General features: G+C 36.5%; 1 protein-coding gene across 2 annotated transcripts in view; it reads left to right on the top strand.

The window, feature by feature from the left end:
• Positions 1-495: 495 nt before the first annotated feature.
• Positions 496-27,371, top strand: part of ULK4 (unc-51 like kinase 4) — a 256,275-nt gene continuing 229,399 nt past the window's right edge. The window contains exons 1-15 of one of the 2 annotated variants that reach the window (XM_049817203.1): positions 496-547; positions 4,319-4,467; positions 6,726-6,825; positions 9,998-10,137; positions 11,525-11,687; positions 14,915-15,016; positions 15,866-15,949; positions 16,773-16,848; positions 17,478-17,573; positions 19,357-19,481; positions 19,607-19,679; positions 22,086-22,185; positions 22,664-22,768; positions 24,819-24,879; positions 26,848-27,029. In XM_049817203.1, the coding sequence (XP_049673160.1) occupies positions 4,330-4,467; positions 6,726-6,825; positions 9,998-10,137; positions 11,525-11,687; positions 14,915-15,016; positions 15,866-15,949; positions 16,773-16,848; positions 17,478-17,573; positions 19,357-19,481; positions 19,607-19,679; positions 22,086-22,185; positions 22,664-22,768; positions 24,819-24,879; positions 26,848-27,029 (1,545 nt within the window). In that variant the 5' untranslated portion in view covers positions 496-547; positions 4,319-4,329. Of the gene's footprint in view, positions 548-4,318; positions 4,468-6,725; positions 6,826-9,997; positions 10,138-11,524; positions 11,688-14,914; positions 15,020-15,865; positions 15,950-16,772; positions 16,849-17,477; positions 17,574-19,356; positions 19,482-19,606; positions 19,680-22,085; positions 22,186-22,663; positions 22,769-24,818; positions 24,880-26,847; positions 27,030-27,371 lie in introns of those variants that run through there. The other variant, XM_049817204.1, reaches the window with a different exon arrangement.

Here is a 27,371-nt window from a genome sequence, read left to right as displayed (position 1 = left end):
TGCGCCCCTGACGCCCCGCCCTCTTCGGCACGTGCTGCCCTCTCCCCGCCCCCTTCCCCAGCGAGGCACCGCCCCCTCCCGGAGCGACCGCCCCGCCCCCCCGGCAGCATCCGGGAACTGCACTCCGGCCGCGGCACCCGTTCTGACATTAGCGCCTCCTGGACCAATGGCGGCTCTGCTCTCTTTCCGGCGTCTGGCTCCGTCTCCTGGATACGGGCGCGCGGTGGCGACCATCCGAGCAGTGCGTGGGGGGGAGAGGGGACAGAACTGGGTGGCACAGGGCCGTGGGTTCTTGCTAGAGGAAGGGGGAAAAAAACCCAGTTCCCGGAGTTACTCTGACTGTTGTGCCACTATCGCTCCCGCTGGCTGTATTTTGTGGCGTGCAGGGGCGACTTTCCCGTCGGGACACTTCCAACCCTCCCCCTCCTTCCCGTAGGGGTATGGGAGACTCCGGCCGGGGGCGGGGCTCCGCCAATTTCGGTTGATGGCGGCGGCGGGGCGATAATAACGCTGCGTCTTTATCCACCCCCTCCCCCCCGCCTCACAGGTACGGTTGTTGCTTCCCATCCGTTCTCCCCTCTCCCCGCGGACGGCTAACGGCCGTTAGCGGGGCGTGCACGTGCCTAACGGCTCCCAGCGGCGCGCGAGGCGGGCTCCCCCGCCCCCTGTGTGGGGGGCGCGCGCAGGCGCAGGCTGTCGCCCCCTCACCGTCCTCCGGCTCCCGCCCTGGTTACTCGCCCGCGGCCATAGTCTGTCCCTAGGTCTGAGGGGAGCCTCGAACGAAGGTCTCCTAGGGGGCGGGAGACTCGGCCGGGGGATGGGCTTCCTCATGGTACCCTCACCTCTGCTGCAGGTGGGCCGGGAGGCGGCTGTGTCCCAGGGGTTGCGGTGCAGAGCCCTCGGGCCTGCCGAGCTGCCTGCTCTTGACAGAGCTTTGACGGCAGGAGGTCTCAGGTCGTGCAGGTGCTGCTCGTTTCAGAGTGTTTTTGGCCATTCTTTCACCAAGAGAGGGAACCATGTCTCCTTGGTGTCCTGGTCCTGCATCCTGCCCAGAGCAAATGCCGTTTCCTCAGTAACTGGAGTCTGCTGCTTTGGGTGCTTCCGTCGTTGCAGGTGGTAGTGTGGCAGGCTTACATCTTGCCTTGAGATACTTCTTTTCACTTCTTGTGTCGCTTTATTTGACCTCTTTGTACTTTATGTCAAAACTAATGAATGTATTCTAGCTGTTGAAAGTCTGTCTCGTGTCATGCTCTATTGGTTTGTGTACCAAAATCATGGCATAGCCGTTGCTCTTGAGGTTCAGGGATGCAAGACTAGATGCTTCTCTTTTCCCTGTAGCCTCTTGCAGAGCAGCTAATGGAGACCTTATTTGCAAGTACTGCCAGTCATGAGGTAGCAATGAAGGCTTCCCTTTCCCCTGACTATGACTACTCTGTCCCAGTGTGCATTTGTGTGTCATTGGTTTTTCTTTTGCCAGATAACCAGATATTTCTGTACTTGTCATTGAGCCTGGCCTACATTTGTATGGTTTGTTGCATGAGTGGATGATAATGCCTTTCATATGATCAACATAAAGGTATTTTCCATCTCTCTAATGTGTATATGTTTCAGTCTTGTGATGAGGTGCACATGTGAGGTTTGAAGTATTCTTGGGAAAGAAGTACAGAAAAGGGGCTGTGGTTGTGTAAATTTTGGGGGTGGGCTGTAGATTGGCCATTTCTTTTGCTGGATACATTTCTATAGCATTGCTGTTCTGGAATCTTTGTGTAGTAGGGGAGGACATTATGAGTTTATTGTTGTTTGTTTTTGTTTTTTTTTTTTAAGCTGTTCTGGTTTAAGCTGGGATAGAGTTAATTGTCTTCCTAGTAGCTGGTATAGTGCTATGTTTTTGAGTTCGGTATAAGAAGAATGTTGATAACACATTGATGTTTTCAGTTGTTGCTAAGTAGTGTTTAGACTAAGTCAAGGATTTTTCAGCTTCTTGTGCCCAGCCAGCAAGAAGGCTGGAGGGGGACAAGAAATTGGGAGGGGACACAGCCAGGGCAGCTGACCCAAAGTGGCCAGTGGGGTATTCCATACCATGTGATGTCATGTCTGGTATATAAACTGGGGGGAGTGGGGAGATTGCTGCTTGGGGACTAACTGGGTGTCGGTTGGTGGGTGGTGAGCAATTGCATTGTGCATCACTTGCGTATTCTAATCCTTTTATTATTACTTTTGTCATTGTATTAGTGTTACTGTCATTATTATTAGCTTCTCCTTTTCTGTTCTATTAAACTGTTCTTATCTCAACCCGTGAGTTTTACTTTTTTCCCCGGATTGTCTCCCCCATCCCACTGGGTAGGGAGGAGGTGCTTGAGTGGCTGTGTGGTGCTTAGTTGCTGGCTGGGGTTAAACCATGACAGCTGTCCAGAAAAAGAACATAAAAAATGGGGTGATCTGCATGAATCAGAAAGGAGAGCTAGGGAAATGGAGACGCCCATCTTGTTTTGATGCTATGTCTTTGTGCCATATTTTGGGGTGGTTGGCACACTGATAATTGTATAATTACCCTGTTCTCTTAGATAACTATAGAAAAAAAAGTCTTCCTGTGTTATATTGGCCATACCTAGCTGTTTGCTTAGTGCTAGATAAAATCAAACTAACTTACAGTATTAATCTGAAAGCTTTTGAATTGTGATAGTGAGATTCTTTCTTCTTTTGGGGAGAAAATGTCTGTCTTGGGTAACTATCTTCGGTAAAGGAAATTCTGGAATCAAGAAGTTCCTAGACATGTTGTAATTTCTGGATCATCTGGGCACCCGGCTGGTGTTCTGGCAAGAACCAGTATTTTAGTGACAGGCATATTGTTGTCTGGTGCTGCCCAATGCTTTGTTGTATTATCATTTGAAGTCTGGTCTGAAAATGTGGGGATTCCCTGGTCTTCATTTCGGTCTTTGATTTGTCAATCAGGGAGCTTTGTGTCTCATGAAAGTGTTAAAGTGAAATTGAGTTTGTGGTTTGTGATCAGGCATTTGGCAGCTATGCTACTTAAGCAGCCCTTCCTCTCCATCCTTGCTTATCATTCCTATTGCTGCAGTACCTTCTCCAGTATGCTGCTTTTCTGTGGTTTTAGGATAACTACGTTGGGAACTGGACTTGTTGAAGAAAAAACAACAGTTTTATAAACAAATTTGAATAAGTCGTGTAGAGTTGAGAAAGAGCAACTCCAAATGTCTTAGAACTAATTAAATTGGAAGAACTGGGCATTGAATGTGAAGCTGTCCTGAAGCCGGAAGAACTTATTACAAGGTGGTCACTGAGGACTGGTTAGCAGTATACCCTGTTTCCGGAATATGCCGGTATTGGTATTCTGTGTGTCTCTCCTTAACCCAGTGGAATAGCTGATGCAGAACTCGTATTATAGTTGCTTTAATGTTTTGCTATCAGTTCTCCCATTGCTCCAAGATTCTCAGAGAAAATAATTATGGAAGAAAAGAATAAAACAGACTTTTATGAAAAGCATTTAACTATTTAAATATACAAATGCCACTCTCTGGCTTTGCAACAAATGGCAAATATTTCATTTGTTTCAGTACGTAAATTAAAGCATATAGAATTCTTGAGACGAAAATGATAGTTACAAATATAAATTGAATTCTTGTGGAACTGCCTGGTGACTGCAATGCAACATTTGCCAATGAATTTACACAGCTTTTATCTGCAAGGAATTGCTTCTATCCATGAAGAACTAACACTGAGTCCTATAGCTGGTAGAGCCACATTCAGCTTAGCATTGGTAGGAATGCTAATATTCACAGAGTCCTGTGTTTTTCAGTTATGTTGATTAAATCAGTTATTTGGCAGGTTTAAATTACGTCGTGAAATGTTGCAGGGACACATTTGCTTGAAGTGCCCTTGGGCAGAAATGGCAATCTTATTTGGCAAGGCTTTCAGTATAGAATATTTTCATTTGGACAGCAGTTTTATGTAGGACATGTAATTTTAAGTTTGGTAGTATGATTATTCACAGATAAAATATTTAGAATTTGTAGCTACTGACCCACCTGTAACTTTTTGAATGTGTTAAGAGCTTTGGAAGTGGAAAATTCTATCACCTGTTCAAAATTTTAATCACACTTCATGAGAAGGGGCCTTCTGTAAAGTAATTATGTTTGATCTTGCTGGAAGTAGATAATCCCTGTTTTTGAGAATTGGGAGGGTAAATACTATATGTCAATGACTATTAAATTTGAATGCTTCCGCCTCCTCCTCATTTCTTTAAAGGTTTATTTGTTTACAAGACTAATACCATGTTTCTGATCCATTGCCTGTAAAGCATCCTTAAGTATGGAGAACTTCATTCTGTATGAGGAGATTGGAAGAGGAAGTAAGACAGTTGTTTATAAAGGACGAAGAAAGGGGACAATTAATTTTGTTGCCGTTCTTTGCACTGATAAATGCAAAAGAGCTGAAATAACGAACTGGGTAAGTAATGTTTTTTTCCTGCTAAATCTGGGAAAAGATACAGCTTACAAAATCCTTGTAGCACAAGTAATATAAAAGAAAAATACCATGTACTTCTTTAGATGGAGTTTGTCACCATTTAGATCAGCTTCTTAAGATTTTAAATTCTTATACTTTAAATAGAGTCTTATTTTAATGTATTTATTTCTTCATCTGATTTTATTGTTGTTTAAATCACATGCATAAACCCATGTTTACAGGCTTACTGCTTCTGTGATGTTTCAGAGAACTTGTAAAAACAGTTCCTTCCACATAATGGTTGGCTTTATTTTTTTATTAGTTCTGGAAATTCAGTGGTAGTCATATCTTCCAGTAAATAATCAGTTAATTACTTACCAAGGAAAAAATATTTTTTATGAAAGAATAGCATTTAAGGTAAATCAATTCTGGTTTGTAAAACCTTGGCAAAGTTTTAAACATATAATACCTGCCAGAATAGAAACTGTAACTGATACGGTTAGACACTTCAAATATTTTATTTTTCTGGTACATAGATTTGTTTTTATAGTGGGATGACCCTGGCTGAACACCAGGTGCCCACCAAGCTGCTCTATCACTCCCCCCTCTTCAACTGGGCAGAGGAGAGAAAATATAACGAAAGGCTTGTGGGTCGAGATAAAGACAGGGAGATATCACTCGCCAATTACTGACTCAGGGAAATTAATTTAATTTGTTGCCAATCAAATCAGAGTAGGGTAAGGAGAAGTAAACCCATATCTTAAAACACCTTCCCCCCACCCCTCCCTTCTTCCTGGCTTAACTTTACTCCTGATTTTCTCCACCTCCTCCCCCCAGCAGCTCAGGGGGATGAGGATTGGCGTCAGTTCATCAAACATTGTCTCTGCTGCTCCTTCCTCCTCAGGGGGAGGACTCCTCACTCTTCCCCTGCTCCAGTGTGGGGTCCCTTCCATGGGAGACAGTCCTTCACAAACTTCTCTGTGAGTTCTTCCCACAGGCTGCAGTTCTTCATGAACTGCTCCAGCGTGGGTTCCCTCCATGGGGTGCTGTCCTTCAGGCACAAAGTGCTCCAGTGTGGGTCCCCCACGGGGCCACAGGTCCTGCCAGGAGCCTGCTCCAGTGCAGGCTTCCCCTGGGGTCACAGCCTCCTTCGGGCATCCCCCTGCTCCAGTGTGGGGTCATCTACAGGCTGCAGGTGGATATCTGTTCCACCGTCGACCTCTATGGGCTACAGGGGGACAGCCTGCCTCACCATGGTCTTCCCCACGGGCTGCAGGGGAATCTCTGCTCTGGTGCCTGGAGCATCTCCTCCCACTCCTTCTTCACTGAACCTGGTGTCTGCAGGGTTGTTTTTCTCATGTATTCTCTCTCTTCAGCTGCTGTTGTGCAGCAGCTTTTCCCCCCTTCTTAAATCTGTTATCCTAGCAGCGCTACCACTGTCACTGATGGGCTCGGCCTTGGCCAGCAGCGGGTCCATGTTGGAGCTGGCGGGCATTGGCTGTATCAGACATAGGGGAAACTTCTAGCAGCTTCTCGCAGAAGCTACCCCTGTATGCCCCCCACTACCAAAACCTTGCCATGGAAACCCAATAGAGTTTCATATTCCTTCTCATTGTTTCAGTGATCATTTATTGGGTGATAAATGAATCTACCCAATTTAAATGTTTTGTTCTTAGAACCATATTCTTCTTAGAAAGCCCTTAGGGATACCTTATGTACCACTTCGACAAGATACAGAGGCTTCTGTAGAGATTAGGCAATGTAGGTATAGTAGAAATACAGATTTCCAGGGACCCTTTAGTGATTGCTCTTGCCTGATAAGTTTAAGAATGATGGAAAAATTTCTTCTTACTTCCTTTTACTCTGTTTGCCATACTGTCTCACAGTTGTGTTCTCAGTGAAAAAGAAAGTAGAATGCAAGTTTGACTCCAAATTCTGATTTCCAGTTTGTTATTGGCTAAATAGTGCTTAGAATTTGGGGTTGGGGGACTTCCTATATTTTTTTTTCCTGTATTTTTAAAAACAGGTGAGTTGGGTAGGGTCTGTGAGGAAAGTTATCTTTTCTCAACATACATGTAAAACTAAAATATTTGAATTGGAGAATAATTTTAGTGCACTGGAAAAGATAAGAGAACAAGTAGTTGATCTAGAATAAAGTTGCATTGTATCTTACCCCCCACAACCCACCCCCCTGCCTTAAGTCTATATATATTGCTTTTTTTAAAAAAAAAACCACCAAACAAACCAAAACTTTGTTCTAGGTTCGTCTGACTCATGAAATCAGACACAAGAATATAGTGACATTTCACGAGTGGTATGAAACAAGCAACCATCTCTGGCTTGTAGTGGAATTATGCACAGGTAAGATAAGCTCGAAAGGTAAAAACTTAATAGAGTGTAAGAACAGTTTCTCCACAACAAATACTTAGATCTTTGAAAAAGCTTAGTAATTATCTGATTATAAACTTGAGAATACTGTTTATATATAAAAATATTTTTGCTTTTGGAAACATTTTTCGAAATCAGTTGAGATCCTATTTCTCCTCTGCTTCACTGTATATGTAAAACGTTAATTGATGTGACATAATGTAGATTTTTAATAGCTGAAGAGATAGGGCTAATCAGGGGAACTTAAAAACAGACAGTGAATAGTTGGATGGTAGTTAAGTAAAAATTACTTGAAGTTTTCTAAGGACTGGAAGCTTTGGCATTCTCTTTTCATTTTATGGCACAAAATAATAAAGAGAGCAAGGAGTAAATGATGTTATAATGTACAAATGAATTAATATTGTTCAAATGATTTATTTAATCGAAGGGCAATTCTGTAGCTAATAGTAAATTATTTAAGTTTTCTTCCTGTTCAGTAGAAGTATTTTGACTTTTATGTCAAGATGTTAATTTGGGAGCTCTGAGAACCTAAAACTGCATTAAATGATTCACTGAGTTTTGATAGATTCTTGTCAATCCATTAAAGAAATCAAGAAATCTTTTAAAGCTTTCTCTAATTGTTATGACTGCATGTTTTAAACTGCAGATAGAGTGCTTTACTCCACACGGAAAGAAAAGAAGGCCAATTGTGCAAGTCATGCATGTTAAGATTTTGGTATCTGGAGTTTGTTTCATAGTAAAAGTCCATATTACACACAGCCTTTTCTTCTATCCAGAGTTCTCTTTCAAAAATTACTGAAGAGAAGCTACAAGTTCTGGAAAAAAAAAAATCAGGTCATTCTTTCAATGATTAAAAATGAAGTTAATGGCTCATATGGAGGCTTTGGTCTATTTGCATAGTCTAATTTATGGGCCTGCATTTAAGTTACTAGACAGGCAGCCTTTTATTAAGTACAGTTTGAACAATTATAATGTATTTTTACCTTGCAGTATTGCAGTTTGCTGCAAGGGGAATGTGTTGAAGCTAACTTACTCATAAATAGAATAAGACATGGATTTCTTACTACTTTAGTAGAGCCTTGAAAACTGCTTTTGAAATATGGAAGGTGTCTCTCACTTGTCTCAAGGTGACATAGTTTCTGTTATCAGATGCAGCATACTTCTGTGATGCTGTTTTCACTATTATTTTTCTTTGTGTGTTTGGTGATCTTATGGAATTATTCTATATGTACTCCTCTAAATTACATTATAAAAACCAGTAATCAAACATGATGGAAAATTCTTTACTATAGCTATGTAATATGGGCTTGGTTTTAAAGGAAAGACTGATCTCCTAAACAGCATAAAAAAGACTCAGAAAGAAAACTTAATTCAGCAGTGTTGAATAATGTGAAGAATACTGTGTTGACAGGAAACCCGTAGATAATTCATGAAATACAAACTGTAGTCTCAGGGGAACAGGTTTGGTGCAGGAGTAGTAAAGGACCAAATGAGGTTGAGGAAAGGGATTTTGGGGGAGATGGGAATGTGGAGTTTAGGATAGGTGTAGGGTTTAGGGATTAATCCGTGTGGGGCCCGGACGACGGAACACCAATGTGATGATTAAAGTCACCAGTTTATTGAGCTTAGCTAATAATTTTTATACAATTCTCTAAGTTGTTTAGAGACTTTGATTGGCTACTACATGCAAGCACGTGGTGTCCACACGCACAAGCATAAGCGGTGATTGGTTACATCGGTACTGTCCACGCGCACAAGCATAAGCGGTGATTGGTTACATTGGTACTGTCCACGCGCACAAACACAAGACATAATTGGTTGTGTTAATTAAAGCATACAAGACTTGTCTTACTCCAATTGGTCAAGATAGGCCCCTGAATTGAGGTTGTTTGTGCCAAGTTCCCTTTATCGTGGAATGTGCACCTGTGTTTTCCTAATTGGGATCTTTCTTCTTCTATCTTATTTATTCTGTTCAAGGCCTTCTAAAGGCGCCTGGAACAGTCTTGTGACCATGAGCTATTTTCAGGCCCAATAACTAAGTTCCATATAACTGAACCCTACAGAGAGGAGACTGGGACAGGAAGGAGAAGAAAGGCTGTTTGAGCAAAGAGGATGTGGGAAACGAGATTAGGAGAAGTCTTAAGTCCTATGAACACATATGACAGGAGTGGCTCAAATGGGATGAGTCTGATGACATACCTGAGAATCAGTGGGATGTGAGGAAGTAGGTGATGGGGAAGAGGAGATTTTTGTGAGGAGAGAGAAGCAGTAACAATCAGTGAAGAAAAGCATAGAGAGTGAATGTGAAGCCCAGAGAGGGACACAGGTGAGAGAGGATATATGTGAGGGTTATTCGGAAGGCTTTGTAGGTGTAATCTGGCCAGAAACAGAGGAAGGGTTGGTTGGAACTTAGTGGAGAGAGAGAGAGTGGTGATTTCAGAAGGGCAGAGAAAGATCTCATGTTAGGATGAGAAGTCCAGAGAGACAAGAGTAAGACTTGCTGGGCCAGGAAGCTGGGGTTTGTGTGAGAAACCTGGAAAGTGAAAGTTTAGTCCTGGGTATTTGTTTGTTTGTTTTTGAATTTTTTTCTTTACCCCCCAAAAAAAGAAAAAAGAGAGGAAAGGATGAAGATGAAAGAACTGGGGCACATGAGTTAAGAAAAGGACTGTACAGTAACACTACGTGTGAAGAACAAACCAAAGAATTTATCTGTTCTCGTTCACAGAAGTTGATAGCCTGCTCTTGGTTTTGTTTATTCTTTTAACTCATGCAGCAGGGATCTGGTTAAGGAATTTGAATAAACCCATTGGGTACTATTATATTGTGATGTGACACAGTTTCTGGGTTTCTTTTCTCCCTTCTGTTTCCTTTTCAAAATTACTTTAACATTCATTTATTTTAGAGTCATGCACTCAAGGTAATGGTAGTTAAAATTAAGGTTTTTGTCACAGTATTGGAAAGAGATGATTTTTTTCTGCACATCTTGGGTTTTGTTAAATATTAGATAATCTCAAGAAATATTTTTAATATCTACTGATAATGATTTTTGCTTGACATCTTTTGAAGAAGCTTATATAATGTCCTTGGGAATTATTTGTATGGCATCTTTATATGCAGTTGTTGACTCTATGTAAACATATTTCAGGTGGTTCTCTAGACTCTGTTATTGCTCAAGATGAACATCTACCTGAAGATGTAGTGAGAGAATTTGGTGTTGATTTGATTACTGGTTTATACCATATTCATAAGCTTGGAATTATCTTTTGTGAACTGACACCTGGAAAGGTAAGAAGGAGTATTATTTATAGGGGACTCTGCATGTTACTTTGTATGCCATCAGCATTTAATTCATTATTTCCATTTTACTTTTTCGAAGAGGCTTACTTCAGGTTGGACGCCAGTTGAGCTTTATAATATGTGTGAAGACAATGAGACAAGTGTATAGCTTGAACATTTTATGGTCTAATTGATTTATTTCCCTGTTGTATATTTGATACAATGTGATAGATTCTTTTCAATTTAGTGTACTGTTTGAATCAATGAAGTATTTTAGTTCTCTGTCCTCAGACATATAACTCTGTTATTATACCTATTCTATCATGCTGCAGAATATTATGAAGTTATAGAAAATGCTAATGAAGGAGTAAAGTTAACTAAACTAAACTTTCTCTGTTAATAACCTTCTCTATTTAAATGGCATTTGGAAACAACAATTGTCTTACTCTTTCATAAAAATACAAATCTTTATGTAGTTTCTGATTTTGTGTATGTGTGGGATTTATATATAGTTTTGTCAAAGTCCATGTTTGGTTTTCATTTTTGTAGTCACCAGAATATAACTATAACCAAAAATTATTGCTTAACAGTAGTTGGTTTTGACCTTGATCTATAAGTGATCAGGTTGCCCTTCTCTGAATTTTCTGTAAAATCTTGCACAATTATACTCAGTTTCTGTCATTTGTGGGTCCAAAAGCACTAAAAAAATACATGAATAAAGCATAATGGAGATGACTCTGTATTCTTCCAAATAAGAATGTTGTTGTAAAGTACTCCTTTGAACACAAAATACAGAGTGTTAAAGTAAGACTCCTTTTTTCCTTTTTTCCTTTTTTCTTCTTTTTCTTTTTTTACTTTTTTTCCATTTGACTGAATGATATATTTCTCTGAACAACATTTTTGGGATTATGAAGCTTTTAGTTATGAGAATAAGCAGTGACCAAATAGAGAAAACTCTCATCATCATTGGACAAAATCTTTGGTATTTTCTGCTAAATAAAATTAGAAAGCTGCACTTTTTTTTCCCCCCAAATGAAGTGATGTTTCGTTTTACCACACCTTTGTTTTCCTACAAAGTTTTACTCTACTTTTACTTTCTTTTCTACAGTAACATTATTGTTCATTTAGATTTAATAATGAGTAAACAAAAGTACACATTAAACCTCTTAAGGGTTCTATTGTATTTTTTGGGTTATAAGAAAAAAAGACAATATTGGCGTTGACTTAAAAACTTTTCAGTGTTTTCACTTATAGTGATCATCTCTACCCACTTAAATGGTTTGAGATTGTGATTTTTTTTAAAAAAATAAATTATTTTATACTTTGTGTTGGAAATTTCAGCAGTCATCAGCTTTAGTATATGATACTTATGCTGGATTTTGTTTTTTTCTTCTAGATTCTGCTGGAAGGGCCTGGCACTTTGAAATTCAGTAATTTTTGCTTGGCTAAAGTGGATGGTGAAAATTTGGAGGAAATTTTTGCTTTAGTTGGATCTGAAGAAGCCGAAGGAGATGTCAGTGAAAGCACTCCACAAAGATACCTGAAAAATAGATTTCGAGGTATGATATTTTTACTACCCAAAATTAACTTATACCAAAGGGACAGGATGAAAGTTGGAAAAAGCCTTTGTTTGAAGTAATTTGGAGAGAAGAGCTTGAAACAGAATAGTTGTTTATTGTTCTGTTGGGGCTGACTAAATTTCTAGAGAAACTGAATAATTAATTCTGTTGTGTTATTGTTTGTAAAGATTAATGTGTTTGCCTGTGTCATCACAATGGAAAGCATGATCTGTACATTTTCTTTAAGTATGTTTAATGTATCCTCCATGTAGGAAATTTAAGTAAGCTCAAACCCCAAATTTAGTTCTTAAGGAAGATTGTTCAGAGACATCATAACTTACAGAGGGAACACCACCTGCAAGTGAGTAGAAAGAAAAGAAACTGTATTTATAGAATCAGAATCATTTAGATTGGACAAGACCTTCAAGATCATAGAGTCCAACCATCATCCATGCCCACTAAACCATGTTATGGAGTACCCTGTCTACGTGCTTTTTGAATACCTCCAGGGATGGTGACTCAGCCACTTCCCTGGGCAGCCCATTCCAATGTCTGACAACCCTCTCAGTAAAGAAACTTTTCCTAATATCCAACCTAAACCTCCCTCGCCACAACTTGAGGCCATTTCCTCTCGTCCTATCTCCAGCCACCTGACAGAAGAGACCACCACGCACCCCACTACAACCCCCCTTCAGGTAGCTGTAGAGAGCTATAAGGTCTCCTCTCAGCCTCCTCTTTTCTAGACTAAACAGCCCCAGTTCCCTCAGCCGCTCCTCATAAGGCTTGTGCTCCAGGCCCCTCACCAACTTGGTTGCCCTTCTCTGGACATGCCCCAGCAACTCAATGTCTTTCTTGTAGTGAGGGACCCAAAACTCACCTCCCTGCTCCTGCTGGCCACGCTAGTTCTGATTTACAAGTATATGGTAATAATTCTACAAATTTCACAAAGCCAGTTTAACTAAGAGCTGGAAAAAATATGCTTCTGTCTGTAATAAAATGTATTACATTAACAATTCCTGACCTTTCCTGCTTTTTGTAAATAGACTTCAGGTTATTTTTTGGATTGAAGCTCATATGTAGGTGATTACAGACTGTAGTCTACTTGTGTAACAAACTTCCAACATAACATAAGTGGAGGTGGCTTATTTTAAGCTTCTTTTTGCAGCTTGACATCAAATCCCTACAGTATAGTATAATGTACAAAGTGTCTGTCTATCCTGAGCATGTTTTCATTATTTTATAAACTGTTCTTGACTTTAATTTGTAGGAAAAAAAGAAGCCAAATTTCAAGAGTTAAAAACCCCCAAAAATCCCAAACAAAAAAAACCCAAACAAAACCAAATTGAGTATATGAATGAGATCTGAAATGTTTCAAGGTAGCTAATTAAAAATACTAATTCTTGGTTTGGATTTGCTGAGGAGGCTTAATCATTAATTGCTATTTGAGGAAAACTATAGAAGATTACTAAAACTTTGGAAGTTCAGAGTTCAAACTAGAACTGGCTTTCGTAACTGATGAAATTGTATTTCTGGTATTTAATTGATTATAGGACAGTGTATTTAAAAAAAAAAAAAAGTTTAAAGGAAGGAGCAAAAAGAATCACTTAGAACCTTTTGTCCTCCAGTTATAAAGTAGTAATTGGAGTATGAAGAAATAACTGATATTGGAAGTATGATAAAGTGATTTAAAATTATTCCTGCTTTGTCTCAGAAAAAATTGAGTTATGAAATTATTTATCCACTTTTTAAAAGTCTGTGCTGCAGATGCTGTGTGCAAGGTCTAGGACTAAATTCTGTTAACTTCACGTTAAATGTATACATACAATTCAGTATATGTGACAACTGAACTACAAGAACTGCTGCTGCTTTCATTGGAGACTTTGCACTGCTGTACTTTGTCGTTTTTGATGCAAAGGGTCCAAGTGATTTCAAGGTCAAGGCTTTGCTGTTTCAGTACCTCTTACTTAAGAATGATCATTTCTTTCTAAAGTATGACAATGTTCTTGTGCTTTAGTTGCAACAGGCTGATCCATGCAAATGCAGTAGGCTGCAAATACTATGTTATTTTTTATTGAATAAAAAAACCTAAAAGATTTGGTTTTAATCTTCCGAATCTTTTATTAGTCATCATCTCAGAGCATCTCACAAACCTCTATTTCCAAGATAATGATATGTCATAGCAGTTACTGTTACCAGGAACAATGGAATTTTTGGCAATACTTTATGGGAACAAAGAGAGCTTTCTTAATACTTTGCTGTCTCCTGCTGAAAGTCCACACTGGAAGTACTAAGACCAAGAACAGATCTTTATTCAGGAAGAAATACAAATCTAATCTCTTTCCTGTTGCCTTTCAGAACAGCTGTTTTGGTGTGTATGGTTAATGACCTTATGTCACTTAAAAAAATAAAACCCAAGAACAAAAGAATCTAAAATAAACTTTTTAAAGCACTATGAAATTGACACTTTTGCTCAATTTGTGTAATTTTTTTTATTCTTTTGAGAACTGAGTTAGTGTTTAGATGGGAACTACTGTAGAAATAGGAACTGTGTATTTCTTTTTCTATATCAAGACAAAAGAGGTTTGCGAATAAGCTGCTATAATTTGATATGTGATGTTTTCATAGTGTTTTAGTGTGAAAATAGCTATAAGCAGTTTAGATCAGTGATCCAGTTGGCTAGCTACCTTGTTGTAAGTTTTATAATTTCATGAAGGTTTATGTCTTGGGATAACTTTACCCCCCCCCCCCCCCCCCCCCAAAAAAAAAAAACCAACCCAACAACCAAAACAAAACAAAAAAAAACCAAAAAAACCAAAACCCAAACAAACCAAAAAACCAAATGAAACCTGATGTAACATAATTATTTCTGTTACTCACACAAGAATTATGTTGGTTTACCATTCTGCTTAATTTGCTTGGATCTGGAAGCTGTCAGGGCATATCAAAACATTCTTTGCACTCATCACTGTGTTAGAAAAGTGTAGTACAAGCCAGCTTAGTTAATAGAAGTGAAATAAACAACAAAATAGTGTATATGATCCTGTATAATTCAGTAAAAGTGTAGGAGAGAAGTTCCTTTGAACTACTTACATTTGGTATCTCAGTTTTCTTCTACTAAATGAAGATAATCCCTAACTCACTGAAGTGTGGACACAAAGTTTGAAGTGTTGAACAGGATAAATGCTGAATGAATAATCGAAGTACATTATGCATCCTGTATTTTGTAGGCTCTACGTTATACACAGCTCCAGAAGCAATAAAGGGAAAATCCTTCTCCAAAGGCAGTGATCTGTGGTCCTTGGGATGTTTACTTTATGAAATGTTCTCAGGTTGTAAGTTTGTGTATCTATTTAATATCTGTGATAATGGAAACATAGGTTGTGGTCCCAGAGTAAACTCTTGTTAACTTTCTAGGGAAGTTAAGACAGGAAAACTTAAGACAGGTTTTAAAGATTTCTTGAAGAATATACTAACTACTTTTTTTAAAGATAAAGGTCTTTATCAAATAATCAAGTGAAGTAATACTGCTAAATTGTCCTTTTGAGTGTGATCTAAATATTGTGATACTAGCCAACTGTTATTGTTTAAATACTGTGATTTAAAATTATAGCAGTCCTTGAATTCTGATAATGTAATGTTTTTAATCTCCTCAGTATTTAAACTCTAGGTGCATTGTGTTGACTTTTGAAAGAGAAGACTGTTTTACTAGTATAAAACCAGAGTCATTGGGTTTCCTGCAGATAAAGTACCTGTTAGCATTGGCTGTAGCTGGAAGGAAGAATTAATCACAAATGAGAATTACAGTGCAACCTTCTGAAGTCTTAAATAGTATGCTGATCTGTTGGATCAACATAGTTACATAGATATTGAGATTTCTGTCAAGACCACCTCCTGTTGTTGTCTCATTGTTGATTTATACAGGGCTATCGTGGTGACCTCCATGAAGCCATCTTTGGTGCCTCTTCTGTCCGTGGTCTCTTTTGCTGTTCATGGTAGAAGAATTTAATGCAAAGTTTTGTACTTAAATTGACAAGAGAACTTGATAAATAGAATTCAGGCTGAGGGTGTTTATTTCTTTGGATGTTTCCTTAGGAAAATAAGCTCATCATATATCATTGCACCTGACAGCCATTTTGAAGTTTGCCTAATCTGTGAAATAAACTTCTGTTTGCTTGTAGGAAGACCACCATTCTTCTCAGATAGCTTTTCTGAATTAATTGAAAAGATTTTATATGAAGATCCATTGCCACCTAGACCACAGGGTAACATTATCTTATTGTTTAATGAATCAAATCAGAGTAATACTTAAGAAGTTAAAGTTTTGTTTTGCACTATTTCTTCTGAGTCTTATTGCAGGACTTGGTTAGTTGTCCGAAGTGAATGTATCGTTGGCTTCCTCTGATAAGAACTTTTCCCCTGTTAATGATGGACGCTTATTTCCCTTTTGACAGACAGGCATATCATTTAGTATTAAGAATTAGGTCTACCTTCTAGGATGGAATTTTTGGTCTCAGTCATTCTGGGCATCAGTGGTATTCACAGAGACTCTTAAATATTAGTGGCTTTTTTCAGTTCATAGTAATGTAGTGAAAATGGTGACCTGTAGATTTAAAACTGTTGTTACTTGCTCAATTCTAAGAGAGGTTTTGTTTTCAAAGTGGATAAAGTCCATTTCATAGTTCTGAGCTCTCAGAAGTAGAGTCTCAGTTAAATAAGAATTTTGGAAACTTCTTTTGTATAATGGGGTGCAACAATGTTCCCTTTAAAATTATCATGGTTGTGGGAAATTTCAACTCCATTTCATTCTTGCTAATAGCTGTATGATAATTGGAGGGTACTTTTTTGACATATAAACGATTTTAATGAGTTTGGTGACTGAGCATTGGTGGTTTGTTTGGGGTTTTTTTTGAGGATCCTTTGAAATGCAAGGAGTATATATCTAAGATTCTTCATACATTCAGATTTTTTCAAATGAAATTACTATTAAACAAAGCTTTTTAGCGTGTTCTGTAGATAATGGTTTGATCTACATTGTGTGATGGTTGTTTTTGCTGCCCAGTACTTCTCAAGTGCTTCTATTTACAGGTTCTGCTTTTCAGAAACCTTCTGCTGAGTTCATGAGTTTGCTTGATGGGTTGCTTCAAAAAGATCCTCAGAAAAGGTAAACTGTCTAATGTGTGATTGTTGTTTGCATTGTCTCTTTTCACTTCTGGAGAAATAATTGCTGTGGTACTGTATGTATATTATTTTTTAGATGACAAAGAATGCAAAAAATCATTTAATCCCTAGTATAGAAGAGAAATTGTGCTTTTTCTTCTCTGAAGATATACACAATTAAAGTTTTGATTACGTATATCATTGTATTTTTGTAGCTGGTACTAAATAGATAACTTTGTAACAGAAATGATGGGCAGTTTTAAAATTAGATGGCTTTGCTTTTCCAGAGCAATGGGCACATGTATTTTATGAGGTTTTGATTTATGCTGATATAGTTATATTGTTAAGTAACATAAGGTTATCATTTATAGGGTAGCTCAGATAATTTACGTGTTGGGATTGGCTATGCAGTTTCCTTCGTTCTTAGTCTCATACCTCTGTGTTGTGTGACTTATCCGTTCTAATTTGAGGCAAAAAGTTTGTCCTGTAAGAAAACTTATTTGTTGACCAAATAAGAGTGAACAACAGGATTAGTTGCTCTGTAGTTCACTGGGTTCAAAACCTAGTCTGGTATCTCTCTGTGGAGCTGTACTTTGCCACTGCTTTTTCAGTTTGTTTGTTGCTTTTCAAAAGGCTGAATTGGACAGACCTGTTGCAGCATCCATTCTGGAAAGGATCCCTTAGCCATTGTGGTGGTGATTCTGCAGACAGCCAGGGCACAAGGTCAAGGTACTGCATGTTTAAGGAAGACTTTTTCATTGTGAATATAAGGAGAAAAAAAAAAAAGGTTTTCTGTGAATTTTCTCATTTTTTAATTTTGCTTAGGATTTTCATGTTGTTAACTAGTTGACGAATGGCGTTTTACACCATTCAGTGAACAGTTTTGGATGCTTAGGAATTGCATTAGCCTGTTAGTGTATTACACTGTTCACTTTCAATAGACTCCTTCCTCCTGACTATAGAATGTGTTAAAATTTACTTCTGAATTAACTGCTCTCTTTTTTTATTTATTTGTTTATATAACAATGATGGACAGTAATTTGCTTTACTTTTTTTTAAAGCTTTTGTAGAATCTTCTAAATATGGGTCAGTTTTATCTTTAGTGAGGCTTTTTTTTGTTTGTTTTTATGCATGAGGCTTAGAGCATCACAAAGCCTATCAGTACAGCATCTTAGATTTGTGGTTCAGCCTTATATCCTTGCAAATGCAGCTGACCCATATTCTTTGCTTATGACATAAAGCATTAATCTAATGGATTTTTTTTCTAAATTTGTAATACTCTACACTGCTATATATGAAGAAAACCCAAGCATTTTGTGAAAATGGGTTCTATGTATTAAAAAGTTAGGCTTCTTCAAAACTCCTGTTACCTTGCTGTTTTTTTGGTTTTAATTTTGAATTAGGATATTTAGTGTTGATTTTTATGTTCTGTTGTTCTAAATACCTGAAAGATACTTTAGGTTCCAATCTAGGGAACTAATGTGAAAATAGTTTTCTTTTAGAATGCTGAATGTTATTGTGTTCTATGGATTTTAAAGTTCTCTCTTGTGTTGTTTAATACCCATTCTGATACCAATGCTGCAATATTTTTGTTATTAACATTTATTCTAGTTTGAGATACAGCTCTTTGTCTTTTGATTACTGCTTTCACCACCAAGGCAGATAAGAAATCAAGATTTAAAGTTTATTCTACAAAGTAAGAATTTATTCAAGGTTTTAGCAAGACTTATGTCAGCCTCTACCACAGTGCTCATCTTTGAGGAATTGTCAGAGAATCAGAAGAATTTTAATCTCCTACAAAATATTGGGCTATTTGACCTTACTCTTGAGGGTTTTTCTGATGCCTCTGAAATATCCACTGAGGTATGAGCTAATTGATGAATATGACAAACATAGGACATTGGCTTGACGTGCAAAAGAGGCTCAATACTTTTCCAGCTGTGAGGCCCATGTATCTATTTTCTTCACAATGTGGGTTTTATTAATATTTGATATCCTGGAGAGCCTTCAGGAAGGTTATATGACCCAGTTCCATGCGAATAATAGAGGGGTATATTAAAAAACCCCAAACAACCATAATCAATAAACGTGCAATTAAATGTGACATGTAAATCATTAGGAAAAAAAGGTAGTTTTTATTGATCTTAATCTAGGCTACAGACTTTGTTATTGGAAGTAGGTTTGTGACTTTTTCCTGTGAAGATTGAATGGTCTCTAAAGCTTTTAATTTTTTTTTTAATAGCTCTAGTATGATGGGGTAATAATTTAACTTTTTAAATTTCTTTCATGTAAGTTTTACTGAGGGAGCTAGAGAATTTTTAATATTCTCAAAGTTATTTGCTGTAAACTTATTTTTCATCGTTGCCATTACTAATGTAAAAAGTATGTGTAACATATTACAATAGTATGCTGTTCTAGAGAATGACAGCTAAATTGTATGCTAATAATGCAACAAATAATGGATATGATCCCTCTTTTTTAATCTGTGTAATTAATATCTTTTATTAAACAGTAGTGAAGACACAGAGTCATCAGTGTCTTGGAGTGCCAAAGAGCCAGTGGATACTCGTAAAAATCTAGATAACCTGTCATCCTCAAGGGAAGACTATAAGCTACCAAGCAATTCTTTCAAAATAGGTAACGTTCATTTTGTTATTTTGAATTATTTTGTGTCCTGTGAATTTCGTCAGTTTTACCAACATGTTTATTCCCTATGTTTTATTTGTTTTTAATTTCAATGCAAGTTCATGTTCTCTTTTCAGTAGAAACTCAGGCTGAATTGCGCCCCAAAAGTGCAGGTGATGGTGAATCAAATGAATCCATATTTCTTCTCAGGTATGAAAACCTATAGAATAATTAGAAAACCCTATATGTTTTTGGTTTGGCTCTCTCCCACCCCTACCGGGGTCTCTTCAGACATTTTATTATTCTGTTTGTAGCATTTTTGTTAGTGTGTCTCCTTTTGAATTTTCTATCACCAGTTTAATTAATATTAAGACACCTTTGAAGAGCTGCAAAAGCAGTGTGTGTAGTTAAAGCAGTGCTTTTACAGCTTTATTACACTGTTTTTTAGTAGTAGACTTTTGATTTCTTAGCTGTCTGTCTAAACAGAAGACTTTATTTAGAACTATTTCCTTCTTGCTTCATTTATATGAGAATATGCTTTGACTATGCTTACTTTACATACACAAGAATAAGCATTCAGCTTAAGATCCATTTATAAATTCTACCCGCAGCTTTTTGTCACAAACTATTGGTAACAATCTACTATTAAATAAAAACCAGTGATTTGTTTAACAGTGATTTGTTTTAGCTGAGGCCTGATGCTGAAAGTTTTTACTAGCTTTCAAGCCAAGATTATCTAGTAAAATAGATACTGTTCTTATTGTCATCAAGCAGAAATATTCCAGTTTGAGATTAAATACTCTTTCAAGCTTCTTGCATAACCTGAAATAGGGCTTTTGTATATGATATTGTGTCTACTTTTCCAGTTATTTCAGTTGGTTTTAATAAAGTATTACTTCTCATCTCGCTTATAACTTCTATCGTTACATCTAAACCTATACTATTAGTAACTTAAAATAGCATTTGTTGTTTGCTCTAGGAATCTGCTGAAAAGAAAGGATAAAATGGCATTACAAACCCTTAGTATAACAACATGTAATCAAAATTATGTCAGGAATGAGAGTAGAAAAAAAATGTATTTTTAACACAAACATACTTTATTTCTGATAAATTTTGTATTAAAATAAATTTACTTGAAATGTAATACAAAGAATTAAAAAAAAATATTTTCTGAAATTCTCTTTGCTTCAATGGTTTAGCTTCTCAAAGCAGCATGTGTTACCTACTGAAGTCTCAAAACATTGAAGTGAAAGGAAGCTGCTGACCTGGCTCTTAGCACCAGAGTTTACTTAGCTGCTGGAGCAGTTAATCAGCTTTTAACAGCAGTAGCTTCTTCTACATGTGCAAAGGGAATAGATTTTATTCATTTCAACTAGTTCAATTCAGCAATGACTTTTCTTGTTTTAAACTGAGAAACCAGCTGAGAACTGGAAAAGTAGGAAATATTTTCTGTATCTAAAACGTATATGAAAGCAAATTATGTTTGGGGAAAAAAAATATTTAACAAATCTACATGTTTTGAAGCATGTGGGAACCTAGAATAATTTGTTCAGCCTCCTAGCTAGAAATCATACTTTTTTTGGTTTAGGAAATAAGAGTGCTGAAACTTCCAAGCAGATCCTGATACTTTTTTTACCATAAGAATTAGGATATTTTATGTAGTTTTATCTAGCTAGTAGATAACATTTTGGCACTCCTTCATTGTGCCCTTTAAATTTGAGTTTCTGTTGAAAATAGAGAAAAGATGCCTTGTTCTCATTCTTATCCTTATTTTGTTAATAACTGTATTAGTTATTTGATCATTGATTTGCATGAGTATCTTTAACTTTGTTTGGTGTTTGTATTTTTAATTTACTTCCTTTTTCTAATAAATAAAACTGATTTGCAACTAAATATGTATATTACTTTCTACTAATCAAGAAAACGCATTCATTTTAAGTTGTTGATTAAATTAGTTTCCTGGCCTGCCAATTTTAATAATTCTAAAGTTGGTTTTAAATGCTTTAAATTAAATTAATATATACTACAAAAATCAAGTTCACTAGCAGCCTTATGAAAATTGCAAATCTGCACTGTTCTGGTCTCTCCTTTCTTCATTTTCTAATTAGCAGACAGGATTTTTAAAAAGAAAAACTGAAAAGTAAACCCAGTTCACATCATACATGAGAATTAGGCAGGTTTTAATTCTCATTACCTAGCCAAGAGTTGGCAGTCAGAAGAGAATAACATAAAATAAATTGCAATTTTTTTGTCAAGTTAATTGTCTTGGTATGTTGTTTGTTATTAGGAATTAAGATAATCATGGTTTAGCATCCAATTTGGAGAGTGACTGTGGGTGAGAAAATAATCAAATTACATTGATTAAACAACAACAACAAAAAAAAGAAACAAACTAGTCCTTCCCATTTCTAGCCAAGAAACAAGTCCTAACCTTGTTAGGACATATTTGAAGACAGGAAGTTCATTTTTATTTGACGGATATGGCATAGCATCATTTGTGTTTGTCAGCTTCGAAAGTTTACCGTATGGCATGAAAGTTTCAAAAGAGCAACAAAAAAGTAGTTTACAGTGAAACTTCATCTGTAGTCTTTGTTGTTTTTTTTTCTTTTGTTTAAGTTCTCGTCCCACACCTAGAACTAGTACTGCAGTAGAAGTAAGTGATTCTACTACTGTCCCAATCCAAAATTCTCCACAAAGAGATTCATGCTTTGAAAAGGTGAGTAGAGAAATAATATTAAGGGATGGTGGTATCTTTAGAGTTAGAATTTCAGTCTGAAGTCTGTGACAAAATCAGCTTACTTCTCCATCCTTCCGTAATGATAACAGGAAAGCAGTTCTTACAGTGTGCAAGTTATGTGAAAAAAAATTACTTGCCGAACTGCAGATGTAAGAGTTAAGATGCCTAGTCTCCTTTTTTTTTCCTAGTGTATAAAAGGGATAATGCAATCTTCTTTCTTCTCACTCTACTTTTTTAGACCTGATGCTTTTTCTTCCAACATGTTTCTTTATCATAATTTTTAGTCAGCCCTATCTGCTACTACATAAATAAAAAGTAATGTAGAATATGTTGTTTAGATGGCCAAACTGTGTGATATAATGTTTAAATGAAATATTTGGGGAGTAACCATAAACTTTCTTTCTTTTTTCTTTTTTTGTGCAAAACATTTTTTTTATAAACTTTGTTCTTATTCTAGGCTAAAAATATGTGCTCAAGTCAGCAGGATATGGAGTCAACTTTGAAAGAGCTCATTTACACTGAATCTGATCTTATCATAACACCAATCATTGATAATCCAAAGGTATAGCAGAATAAAATACAAAATTCAGGACCTTGTGGGTGAGGCTATTTTTGCAGATAAATCTTTAATCAGGCTGAAACTCCTTTCCTGTATTTTATAATTCTCATTTTAAAGCAGTTCCACCCAGTCATCTGGCAAGCTCTCCATGCAATTTTTTGGCAGTCTTTTATAATCCTTTTGTGTTGCTAATTTCAAGAATTTATTTTGGGAGTGAATACTAATATTAAATAATGTCTTACAAGAAATAGAAGCTACTAAATGCTGTGTTCAGTGCTTTTGTAGATTTGTTTTCTGATAAATCAGTTTGATATCTGTTACTTAAATGAGCACAAAACTGTGTTTTGGTATACTCGGAACATGGCCATCTATGAAGCCTTCTAGATTAGGAGTTAGACCGTTACAGAATAACTTTTGTTGCTCTTTAAACTTTAGATGTGTTAATGTCTCCAATAAATATGAACTTATTTTCTCTGGAAAAGACAACCAGACGTTAAAAGAAATGTCCATCCAGTTTCTGTCATAGGGATTCTAATGTGATAGCAGTTTGCAATGAGTCTCTTGAACAGAGACTGACACTTGCTTGGCAGCAAAGGGAAGACCAAAATAGAATTAGAGCTCTGCACTGCAATGACAGTGTAATGTGCATGTATGGGCACGTGTAGTATTGGTAGAAGGAGCGATAGGCAAGAGCCCCTCTAGTCTTCCTTTTATTTCGGGGGGGGGGAAGTCATCATTTTAGCAGCTTTACTCAGTAAGTGGTGGATGCAGGGAATGCAACATTTTTCATTGGAGATGAGCATCTAGCTCATTAAGAGCATCTTACAGCTTTTAGTTGCTGTATTGTTTTTGTATAACTTTTTTTTTTGGTTGTTTTAATGGAATTGTTAACACTCTCAAAATTTAAAAATCTTATACAGCTAGATAAAGTAACTACCCACCAATACTCTTTTAATGTGTTTGGGCTGGGGGACGTTATTGCCAGTGGAGAATTTCAAAGGTAATTATGCATTTGAATGCCACCTCTGTAAATTCTTAGTTCTGTCTCAGGACTCGACACAAAGCCTTAGCCCTTTACTGCTTCTCTTCTTACTACAAGTATAAGAGATGAGATTAGGGGTAAGTGTACATACTAATGTGCACATGGAGACTAATCTCTTTACCATGCAATGCCAGACTTGGAATTAATGCAAAATAGCCCACTAAATTCCAGGAACATGTAATCAGAGTCATGGCATACTTGGTGATCTTCAGACTAAAGGATGATACTGACACCTGGTAAAGCTGAAGCACTTGCAATTTAATCTCCTGGAAGGGGATTTACTATATGCTGGCAGAATTTTAAAAGCCCAAATGTCAGCTTATATTGAAAAATTTCCCTGTGTTCTGCAGACCTCTGGAATTGAAGACCTTTTTTTAGAAAATAGCTCTCTAGTTACACCTAGGCTTCATCTGTCAAAGGCTAAATTCCAGTATGCAGTTACCTTCTTTGTATGCCTTAGTTACTGAAAATCACTGAGCAGTCATCCAGTTTCACAATGTACCAGAAAATGATGTGTTGTGGGGAAAAAACCCCATACCTCACGAATGATTAGTTGGTGATAATATGACTTTTTACATTCTAGAATCATCTAGTGTGTGTGTATATATATATATATATATATTTACTGTATGGCAATGAATTACTAAAACATTTCATGAGCTTTCAGGTGCATAGTTCCTTTCTGTAGCTTTTGAAGCTCAAATGCAAGTATTTTTCCGCATACAAGCAAGATAAAAATGCAAGCTGAAAAAATCCTATCATTTTGTATTCCCATGAAAAAAAAATATGGAAATACTAACAGTTTAATTATATTAAAAACATAGAGTTATCACAAATATCTGCTTGGAAGAAATACATACCAGAAAACTGTGGAAAATGCTTCAGTAATGAACAGTGGTTTGTACACCCATCCTGTACAATTTTTGCATCTTTGTGTTTTCCTGTTCAACTACTTAGAGATTTCCAGAAATGTATTAAAACTAGTTGTAATGTATTTGTTTATTTTTCCAGATAATGAAGCAAGTACCAGTTAGATTTGACTTGAAAACTTTACATATACCAACATATTCAGGTATGGATCTGCTGAAGTTGCTAAAACTTAAGTTGTGCATATGATGGTGTAAGTTGCTGTCACAAGACATGTAGCCTCTCTTTGTAGATGATGACCTGTCACAGTTGCAGAACTCTTAACTTTTATGAAACTGAAGTTGCATATGTAATGTTATTAGCTAGACCAATTTTGAGTAGACTTTTCAAGTGCTAAGTTATTTGCCCTTCCTTTCTCTTCTCCGTTCTTCACTTAAAAGCCCATGCTCAAAAGCTTTTAAAACGAGACAGTCAACACTGTTTTAGTGTGTGAAAACTAGCATATTTTTACTTGTTATTTTTTGTAAACAACTGGGATATTTTAACTGAAATATTCAGCCAAATACATTAAAATCTGACAAAAGTAGAGAAGCAAATGAAAACAGCATCTGAAAATGTGCAGTGTTGATCAGCTGTAAAACTAGGTAGCCTTGCTAGTCCCACCTTTAATCATGAAATGTTATGGGAATCATGTCCCAAAAGATAGTGTGGAGTTGTCTGGGGTTTGGTTTTTTGTTGTTAGTTTTTATTGTCTAGAAATGCTGCTGTTATTTCTGGAAACAAAAGGCTGCTCATTGTCATGAGTGTAATGTTTCTTCCACTGGAAAATTTCCTCTACTCTCTTTAAGGAAGTATTATTACACTTTACTGTGCTTGAAGAGAGATGTCAGCCAGATATGTAGGCCTTCTAGAATTCATGTAGCACTTCTTCCTAGACATAAAAGTTCCTTTTTTCTTTATATAAAGTTTGTATTTTTGAGAGTTAAGTCTTTGTTGAAGAAATTTTATAGTTGGAAAGAAACACAATGTCCCCCAGTCTCCCAGTGAAGATTGTAGCAACAGAAAATATTTTTTATTTGGCTAACATCCTAGGCAAAAATGATCAGATTCAAGTGCTAAGGGGGTGGTATTTTATTTCATATTGCATTTAAATAGCTAAACTATCACATTGATGTTCTGACATGTTTAACTATTGTTGTGAGTATTTATTTAATACGGGACTGTTTTTTGTGGTTATAACACTTTAAGGGTGTAGCTTTTTTCTAGACAACTTTCTGATTGTTTTTGAAGATACTGAATTTGATGCTGCTCATCAATAATGATTAAAGACAGTATGGAAAAATTAAGATAAATACCTGAAATCCAAACCTCTTTTCACCTTTACTAATGTGAATTATAATTGCCTTCATTAGTAGATGTTGTTTCTTAAGTGTAAAATTGGAGTAAAAGACAGAAGACATGCTCTTAAGTATTCTGTACTGGAGTGTATCAGGATGGCAGATAAGTTATTAATAACTAACAGAAATGGAGGGAATGTGTGGCTGCTAGAGTGCAGTTATCCATTGAGACAGATAAGAAAGTCTTTGAAAAATCTCTATTCATGTACAGTGGTCAGTGAATTGAACCACGGGATTTATGTTAATTGTCCCAGTGACTTATTTGTGTTGCTTCTGAAGTCATCTATGTTTTGAGACTACTAAGGCTCCACTAGATGGATACCTACCTACATGAATAACTATACACATTTTTAGTTTATTAATTCTGAGATTTCACTGAATATCATTAGGTTTTGCCTCAAATTTACTCTAATGAAATTGTACTTTTTTATTAAGTATTAATAAAGATTAAGGACAACAACAACTACTACCTTTCCTAAATATACTGCCAGTAAATGTTTACTTAAATGAAGTCCAAGGACTTAGCAGGGTTGCACTTTCAAAAATGTTTTGAGGCTTTTATTGCTACATTTTTATGCTTTGTTTCTCTTCTTACTTCTTTTTTGATTTCTATAATATTCAGACATGAATTATAACATGTTTGTTTCATATTTTAAATACTAAAATTAGATTGAAACTTTGAAACTTATTTATTCATGTTGATGTTACTTTCTAGTGTATTAAAGCAACATCAAAGATCCATTATCTCTAATTACTTGTTTGTTTCTTATGGTTAGCTGAGAAGCTATCATCTATGAAAGACATGGACTGGAATGACTTCTTGCAACGAGTATGTTCACTGCTTGATTCCACTGAGAAGAATACAGGAGCAGCACGTTCTAAACTGAACTTACTGTACTATCTGTGTACTGTGGCTGTCCACAAGGAAAATGCAAGCAGGCTAATTAGCTCTCAGCTGGTAAATAATAAAGCTTTGAAGGAATCAACATGGTTTACATACTTGCCATTGTAGCAAAAATCAGCTGCTTTTAGTTATATTTCAAGAAATCATTGGTGAACTGACAAAAATAATATAGCAAATTAAGTGCAAAATAATGAAAAAAATTACTAAGTTCTATGTCCGTTTTTTAAAAGAGCTGAGGGAAACTATTTCTCTTAGATTTCATATACATTTACATATAGATTTGTTGTATTAGTAAAAAGGTTGGGGTAAAAACTAAACTTGATGGAGAACGCGAAATAACATATAATGAAATTTTAGACTTCATAACTCATTAAGTGATAGAGAAGACTCAAAAAA

This window comes from Accipiter gentilis, chromosome 14 (genome assembly GCF_929443795.1).
Source record: "Accipiter gentilis chromosome 14, bAccGen1.1, whole genome shotgun sequence".
In the NCBI taxonomy this organism is placed as follows: Eukaryota; Metazoa; Chordata; class Aves; order Accipitriformes; family Accipitridae; genus Astur; species Astur gentilis.
The sequence above is the reverse complement of the archived record's forward strand: the minus strand, read 5'-3'. Positions and strand labels throughout refer to the sequence as shown.